We start from the raw sequence: 8,786 nt of genomic DNA, 5'->3' as shown, positions 1-8,786 counted from the left end.
ATGAAATAACTGCTGAACTAATGACAGCCCTCTGCTTTGCTTTGTGTTTAGTGCCTATTAGCATATGTTAGCGTGCTAACATTGGGGGGAAATGGTAAACGTTATTTTCTGCTAAACATCTGCATGTTAGTGTTTGTCATCGTGAGTGTGTTAGCACTATGACATTAGCATGTAATGCTAACTACAACCTCCCAGAGCTGCTAGCCTGGCCGCCTTGTCGATCATGCTACAGGTGAAATATACGAAATCCAGGTGTAGAAAGCAACTGGACCGTAATGATCTGTTCCAAATTAAATTGTGTATACGTATGAGCAGTGCTGCAGTGCAATTCATGTACATGTCAAGTCAATTGTGCACTTTGACAGATTTTTTTTAATGTGTTGCTTGAACATTTACATGTTCTCTGTTATAAGGGCTGGATGTAAATCCGACCTGCCACCTCTCACAGTTACAGTTGAGCCTTGTCAGGGTACAGAAAGTCTACCTTTTGAAGAAACAACCAGGCCAGTTGCAGTCTTTATGCCCGGCATTATTTGCATAAATGGGTCACGAGGCCTCTCTGCTTTGCATCGTGGGAATATTTCCTGGTTCCCTCAGAACAGGTTTGTGCTGTGCCTGAGGGATAAACAGAGCTAAGAGAAGGTAGGTGTGGGACTATAGTGGTTTGCTTTATTCTCTATTTGTAAATGTCTACGGAAAACACGCTGAAAACGTTTCAGTTTTTTTGTCAAGGAGCCGTACTTGGCATACCATTAGATCCGTGATTTTGACCTTTGTACTAGTTTGCAGCGATCGTGTTGCTGTGTACCTACAGGTACATGTAGTGTGTCACGCCTATTCAGTGGGCAAGAAACAGGATTGTGTAATACTACTCCTGAGAACTGTCTATACTTGATCATGTTCATTGTAACACTTTTCTATCCCATATTTACTCTGTAAGATGTGCTTTTTCAATCGTGATCATTGTTTTTACTTCTTGGTAGCGAGTAGCGACTTTAAAGGTGGACTTTGAATCTCTCTGAGTCAGTTGAAACTACACTCGTCCTCTAGTTGTGAACGTGTAAGTGACTGTCTCTTTAAGTCGTCGTGCTCTGTTGAATTCCTTTAATGTTTTCATTTTCACTTCACCAGAGGCAACAGACACTGTTTCCTCAGTGTCAAGATGTACTCTTTTGAAGGTAAGAAAATACACCATCAGACTCGCTGTGGTCATAAATCTGTCTAACCGATCACAATGTCTTTCCAAGTGAACCAGTTCTTTCTGTTGGTTCTTTTTCTCAGTACCGTGCCCTCATCAGAGGGTTCCTGTTGAGACGGATGAGAGCATGACATCCTCCGGTCTGGACTTGGCCTGGCCTCCCGCTTGCAAACAGTGTAGTGGACCTACAGGGACCAGCCTGCAAGAACCTGGCTTAGGACAAGCAGCACACAACGTCGGCCAGTGGAGACTCCCTGAGGGCCGGCACGTTTCCCCCCAACCTTATATCATCAACCCTCAACGTCCGGGACAGATGAACGGCCTCAACCCTGCAGATGTTTGGCGTTGTGGTCTCAGAGAGCAGGCGCCGCTGTATAAATGGGATCCCATGGGTGACTACAGAAGAGGCTCTGCTGGCCCTTCAGACTGGCCCCAGGGTCACTCTGTGGAGGAGAGAGAACCCTTGGAGGCCCCTTTCTCTCTCCAGACTGAAGTTAACTTCACCCACTATGTCCCATCACAACACCCAGCAGCACGTATGAACGGTCAGTGTTGTATTATTATTGACACACCTTATTGTCCATGTTTTTTTTTAAATCCGTAACCCGATAAAGCCTGTTACGCACCTAAACCTTGCGCACTGGGTTTGATGCGTTTTATTATTTGATTTGTTGCGACAATTTGCAATATGAGACAAAACTGAATTAATTACGTGGATGCAACAGATGGCGCGAGTCCCAAACTCGACTGATCCACAACATTTTTCCTGTCTATTCTTATGTACATCCTTTGTTTTGTGACCATCCCAGATTCCAAACAGTTCTGCAATCACCTGCCACAACCTACATTTAAATTCTCCAGGAAGTGAACCAGCTTATCGGAAGCCATTTCGGATAATGACGTTCTCAATACGAGTGCCCAAACAACTCTGACAATATAGAAAAAATGCAGGAAACTGAACCTGTTCTAAAAAGTTTTGAAGTCTGTGTTGATGTGTTTGACACAACGTGAGGTCATATTTGTTTTTAGACGTGCAAGAATTTAAAAATATTATATTATTTTTTTATTTGTCTAGGTTTTTAAATATCTCTCGCTGAGATGTCTGCCTCCATTCCAATTACAATGAAGGTGAATGGAATTTTGCTGGTGGTGTTCACATTGGTAAAAAGTCATCTTTAAGGTCTGTGGATTAGTCACAATAAATATGATATTGATTTTTGCAAGACACGTTGCTGCTAATTTTCAATTACATTTTCAATGCTGTAAATGCCACAAATTTAATTTAGTTCACCTCCATTGTGTTGCTATGGAGGCAGAAATAAGAGACTGGTATCTAAAAACCTGTACAAAGTAAAAACAGAATTATCTGCATTTTTCAAGAGGTTATATGTTGTCGGGGACTCATTTTCCCAGGCCCCGATGTTCGACTCCATGCTACGTTCCCTTTTACTGACTCACTGACTTTCATGCTACGCTAACACTACGTTTTAGCATTTTACCAATAGCTCATATTGCTTCTGTTCAAGTTACATATCGCTTAAATAGAGTAAGTTCAGATATTAGCCATTCATTTATTTTCAATATTAAAAGACATATTTTTTTTCTACCCTTTAACGTACCCAACAAAGCCGTAAGACATGCGAGGATATCTGTTTAGCCATGCTAGCTAGCTAGTTGTAGTGATGGCAATGTCTCGATGAAATGTCTGTGGACCGCCATTACATTCATGGTTCACACACCATAAACTGTAATCACGACCTACGCTGCTGTACTTTGTGTTCAGTGGTTATTAGTAAAAGCTAATATGCACTCGAAACAAAGACGTTACATTGTCATTGCGAGCACGTTAGCATGCTGACATCAGCATTTACAGTAGCTATGTGCCTTAATGTAGCCTCACAGAGCCTCTAGTAAAAGCGAAGTCTTGTTGTATTATTTATCTATCCATAAGTTTTCCTCGCTGTACAATCGGTGGGTCACACTGTCACCATTAGTTTCATATATGTGGGCGTCATCATGTTCCCAGCGTCCCATGTTCACCAGCTCAGTATTCACTTCATATGAGGCATGATGAAGAATTCCTTTAGAGCAGCGGTTCCCAAACTTTTTAGGCCGCGCACCCCCTTCTACATCCCGACTGGGTTCGCGCACCCCCCCCCCCCCCCCCCCCTTAATAAAAAAAAAAAAAAAGAAGCAACAGAGCCTTTTAAGCCTTCATAGCCGCATAAGAATCGGACCAATGAGAGAACAGTTTGCTCGCGCGTGGCATTTGTTTACAAGATTTAGTCCGCTGTTAAATGTTGCAGTGTGAACACAAACCGAACAAAGGAGCAACTGCAACATTGTATCATATTAATCCCTGAATTAGAACAAAGCAAACGAACTGAAGGTGTGAAAACGCCCTGAAACACTGCAACAAAGTTTCAATAACTTTCAGTGACACAAGGCGTCACTTTTAAAGAGCAATACGGATGCGAGCACACACGCACAGGCTCAGAGGCAGATTATCACATTTAATTTACAATTAATGAGCGACTAATGTAGCCAGGATGTCTTCGGACAAAGCATCGATGCGGCGCGACACAGTGTTGTTGGACACCGGGATCATGTCCAACTTTTTTGCTTCTTTCCCCCCAATCATACATTCCACCATCTCTCTGGCAGCTGGCAAGCTCACGTCTTCGGCGATTGTGTGCGGTAGCCCCTTTCTCGCTATTCTGTAACCAGATATGAAGCCCGTAGTGCGTCATTTATAGACCAACACATGAATGAGACTCCAGTTGTTTTTGGCTGTTTTGTAACTCCTCCAATTTCGATATAAACAATGTAAGGGGCTTTTGACTTGCACTGGCATGCTTGGTGTTCAGGTGGCGACGTAAATAAGAGCTTCAGACTGTTAGCCAGAACCTCGCTGCACACCACGCACTGTGGCTTTGGGCAATCTGCGTTGCCAATCCAAGTGAAGCCCAGACACAGATACTTTTCATCATATTTCCTCTTTTTTTTCCCAGTCTGATGCTCACTCTCGTTTCCTCTTTTTCACCTTGACTCCGCGATGGGCCGATGTGCTCCCGATTTGTCTGTGCTATCCCTTCCTCCTTTTCGGTGTCATCCGACTCATCTTCCTCTGACTCTGGCTCGATTTCTTCTCCCCCCAACGCACCTCTCCTTCCCCTCGCCTCCGATTCCTCTCTCTCTCTCTGTCCCTCTCCTCTTTTACGACTGATAGCTTCAGATGTCCCACCTGACAGTTTTTAAATTAAAATTACATTTTTTTTAAATATTTAATATTATTACACCATCAGACCGCCATTACACTTTTCCTCTCGCGCACCCCCTAGAGGCAGCTCGCGCACCCCCAGGGGTGCGCGCACCCCACTTTGGGAATCCCTGCTTTAGAGCAAAGCTTTTCTCCCCTATTCACATGTTCAATGTATGTTCCCCTTCGTCAACATGTAGAAAACACCCCCGTACAGCTTTTTGCCAACTGATTTTGTACTCTCTTAAACTTCCACCCTCAAATGTTTTCATTTTACAGTTTTCTTGTAAAACTGAGATTTGAAACATCTTTATCTCTTAGAACTGCTGTGATAGTCAACACTGATTTCTTACAATGAGGATCCTGGGGACATGAGGATGACCCCTTTATGTAATAACTAGTGTCAGTAGTAGGTCATTTGGGGATATTATATTAATTCATTTTACAGATATTGAATATTATTGAATGACAAAAGTAGGACAAATGATACAACTGCATTTTTTTTTAAATGTCTGCTTCTCCTCCTTTTTCTCTGCAGGCCCCAATCCAATGCAGGAGAGTCATGTCAGACAGTGTGTGTGCTGCCCTCCAGCAAATCTGCCACGTCACAATAATAATAATTATCACTATAAGCGTGAATACCCAGCGGATCCGTGCAACGAGCCTCACCGCTACCAACAGTCACAGTAGGTCGATTCTTGTCCCGTTTTGTAATAACGATTTGATATTTTCAACGCATTCATTTTTCACAGATGTCATGCATAAATCTCGGCTTGTTTCTGATTATTCCCTCCCACAGGAATCCCCCCTACGATAGGCTGCAACTTAAAGATGGTCCAAATCCCCACTATGGATCTGTGCCGAATCAGCGTGTGGGCCCTCCTAGAGAAGTGATGCACGAGGTCGGCGTGTACGGCTCCCTCCAGGCCGGTCCAGGGACGAACACGAGGGAGATCAGGAAGACCATCAGCCTGTCTGAGGAGTATAGTAAGTCCCATCCGTGTCCCTGCATGCACCTGTGCTCTTCCTCTTAGGAAATGTAGTGACAGAGATAAAGATGGTTCACTGACTTTTTTGTCAACAGGGAATGTTTTCATCACATATTCAGTGGACACAGCAGAAGAAATCCTTCCTTTCACCAAATTTCTGACTGATCAGGGGTTCAAACCAGCGGTAAGTCGCGCCATGTCTTCGTCACCTTTGACTCTCCGTGACGTTCCATACAAACGCTCACACTAACACGCGTGTCTGCTGGCAGATTGACATCTTTGACAACCCGATCCGAAGAATGGGCATCAACAAATGGATGGACAGCTATTTGAACAACGCAAGTCTAAACCGTCGAGTCCGAATCCGATTTGTAATGTAAGTCTTCTGCAAAGGTTGACGGTGAGCTGTCTTTTCACAGAAATCGGTGCTCATCATCGTGGTCATCAGCCCCAAGTACAAGGAGGAAGTGGAGGGAGACGGAGACGACGAGCACGGGCTGCACACCAAGTACATTCACAATCAGGTGAGAGCTCAGCTGCCAGCAACTGAGGACTGCGGGAAATATCATCCTCTGGTGGCAAGTTTGTGTCATCAAACGCCCTCCTCCCACATGGTAATAGAGACGGGGCATGTGACAGGGCATTTTATTTGCCAGCTCCAATCACTGTCCCCACAGTCCCACAGTGTTAGTGTGTCACAGGTGCTGAGGCAACCTGGCCCGGCAGCTCAATGATGCTTACTGCAACTCTCTGTAAAGCCTGTTGTGGATTTTTAAAGAATGCATTCAATTTAAGAAGAGAAAAAAAGGCTCCGCCAGGAGATTATGTGTTCCGCTGTGTGTCCATGTGAGTGTGTGTGTGTGCATCTCTGTGTCCGTCTGTCCACAGCTAATCTCACGCACTGCTGGACCCATCGGCCGAATATGTTTTGTGAGCATTTCTGACTGTGTGCTCAAGGAGCACCCGTGGGTGAAGCGATTCGGCTTTAAAAAAAAAAGCTTATTGACTGTTTTATACGGTAATTAACCGCTGACTCCTCGCTGCTCCTAACGCGGCATCATGTGTTCCTGTCGGTACAGATCCAAAATGAGTACATCCAACAAGGCTGCCTGAACTTCAGACTGGTACCCGTGCTGTTTCCCAACGCATCCAAGGCAAGTCACAAGCAACGAACCGCAAACGCACTGAAGGGGTCGGCTCGCCCGAGTCACGGAAAAAATTGTAGACACAACTTAATGTTTTACTCATCAGCACAGCAACATATCATCCGACGTGTCTCGCCTTGCCGTGCTTGTAGCGCTCTACCCACTGACCCCCGGTGCGGCCCGTCTGTGTTTGCAGAGAGATGTCCCCAACTGGCTCCAGAACACCAGGATCTACCACTGGCCCTGGGACACCCAGGACCTGCTGCTGCGCCTGCTCAGGGAGGAGCGCTACATCATCCCACAGCGGGGGCCTGACCTCACCCTCACCGTCCGTCCCCTCTGAGAAACTCTGGAAAAAGGACAGGCACATTTTTTAAAGAACGTTGTTCATTCTGTCGGAGCCGCTTTGTCCCGTATGCCTCGAGGAGGACTGTTTTTACGGCAGCAGTTTGGTTCTGAAGTGTTTTCCTTTTGTCGCTTGTTGCCGTTTCATTTTGATTCATGATTCATCTGAACAGTGTTTCTAATCCCAGTACATACTCTTAATACCAATCAATCCTCTTCTTTGAGGATAACGTCTGAAATTAGATAGAAAAGTTTGATTTGGGGCAGCAGGACATTTTAACATATCACAATATCCCTATTTATTTCCATCAAGACAGCTTTTTGGTTGTGTACTTTCAAAAGCTAGCTCCCTCTTGCTTGTTTCTAAAGATTACCAACCCGAGCTTTAATTTCGCAATGCCATTTTAAAAGCATCATTACAGACTTATTGATGTTATTATCTTCTTTATGTTGTATTCTTTGATTTGAGCTAATTCATTTAGAATCTAGTATAATATGATAAAATAAACTGCATGATTTATAATAGCTTTTTTTTTAATTGTTGAAAAGATCATAATAAACACTGTAAAAGCCTATAATTATTCCAGTGGCATACTAAAGGCTCCACGTTGTCTTTCTTGTCTGACCAGAAGATGGCAGCATGTCCCAAATAATGACTCCAAGCCTCTGTTACTTCTTCATGGCAACAGCTCTAACTGCCATTCAATATTAGTTTATGTTATTGACATCCTGTTTTCGTTTTACTTTTGAATAAATGTCGTTTGTTTTCGCTGACCAGTGAGGAAATCACTTGTCAGCGACAATTTCCTTTTTAAGAAAGGAGTTCTTGAGGGTCACGAGAGCAACATTGTGAGAAAGGACCTGTTGAGAAAGTCTTCCAACTGACACATGTTGAACACTTACTCCCTACTTATTGTGTCGTAAACCTCCAACTGCCAGCTCTCCCCCTGAGCTCCATCGTCAGTGAGCACAGACCACAGCACCATTCTGTCAGCCTGTTTACCGAACCCGTTGATGTCCAGGCTCGTATCAGCGCCTGCAGGAGGGTGCTGTCTGTAAACACCGGGGCCGCCAGTACCAATAAATCCACTACTTGTTATTGTTCCAGGACATGCGCGCCACTTGACTCTGCCTTATCTGGTGAGCAAAGCAACCAGGCGCAGATATTTACCCCCCCCCCCCAAAAAAAGGCCCCTGCTGCTCCTATTGAAATACCTTCAACATAATTTATTTCTTCATCTACAGCAGGGGTCTTCAATGTTTTTCAGGCCAAGGACCCCGAAACTGATAGAGAGATGGAGCAGGGACCCCCGACTATATATATATTGTGTAAAATTGTGTTTTATATTAAATGGGCCTAGTACCATGTATAAACATACCTCTTTATTGTGCATTCAATACTAAGCTATTCAAATAATACACAGGTTCATATATTCATGTTTTTATTTTAAACATGTGCAAGGTACAGTGAGTAGGGAGGCCGTGCCACTGCCATTTAGAAACATACCGTGTCAGCTGATACCAATATCAACATTGTCTGTCAATTGCATGATAATCATGCATACAAGATATTCAAATTGACGTTTATATTTTAAACATAAATGTGGAAACGAAAAATGTGTGATGGCCTATTAGTGCCACTGCCATGCATAAAGATACCCGTTATCTTGCATACAATACTGAACTATTCAAATAATGGATAGATTCATGTTTGAAAAAAAAAAAACCCTGTTGAAGACTTCTGATCTACAGTATATCCATGACATCAGTCCAGCTGAAGTGCTCTTGTCCTAGTATCTCCTGCATGTTTTGTTTTTGTCCTTCTACATTCATACGTCCGGGACATGATG

General features: G+C 43.8%; 1 protein-coding gene across 1 annotated transcript; it reads left to right on the top strand.

Moving 5' to 3' along the window:
- Positions 1-626: 626 nt before the first annotated feature.
- traf3ip2a (TRAF3 interacting protein 2a) lies at positions 627-8,134 on the top strand. The gene is made up of 10 exons (XM_079291048.1): positions 627-642; positions 1,132-1,178; positions 1,282-1,743; positions 4,996-5,143; positions 5,257-5,444; positions 5,542-5,630; positions 5,716-5,784; positions 5,866-5,970; positions 6,526-6,600; positions 6,788-8,134. Exons 2-10 carry the CDS (start codon positions 1,163-1,165, stop codon positions 6,932-6,934), a joined length of 1,299 nt encoding a protein of 432 aa, XP_079147174.1. The 5' UTR covers positions 627-642; positions 1,132-1,162; the 3' UTR covers positions 6,935-8,134.
- Positions 8,135-8,786: the final 652 nt, after the last annotated feature.

Source organism: Melanostigma gelatinosum, assembly GCF_949748355.1.
Source record: "Melanostigma gelatinosum genome assembly, chromosome: 19".
Classification (NCBI taxonomy): domain Eukaryota; kingdom Metazoa; phylum Chordata; class Actinopteri; order Perciformes; family Zoarcidae; genus Melanostigma; species Melanostigma gelatinosum.
This window is presented reverse-complemented; position numbering and strand designations above follow the sequence as displayed.

What these genes read in the sequence shown, in the direction of transcription:
- traf3ip2a (XM_079291048.1), top strand. An exon ending in ATCAGGGGTTCAAACCAGCG is followed by an intron (nt 5,631 to 5,715) that starts GTAAGTCGCGCC and finishes GTCTGCTGGCAG; the next exon opens with ATTGACATCTTTGACAACCC. An exon ending in TGGACAGCTATTTGAACAAC is followed by an intron (nt 5,785 to 5,865) that starts GCAAGTCTAAAC and finishes GTCTTTTCACAG; the next exon opens with AAATCGGTGCTCATCATCGT.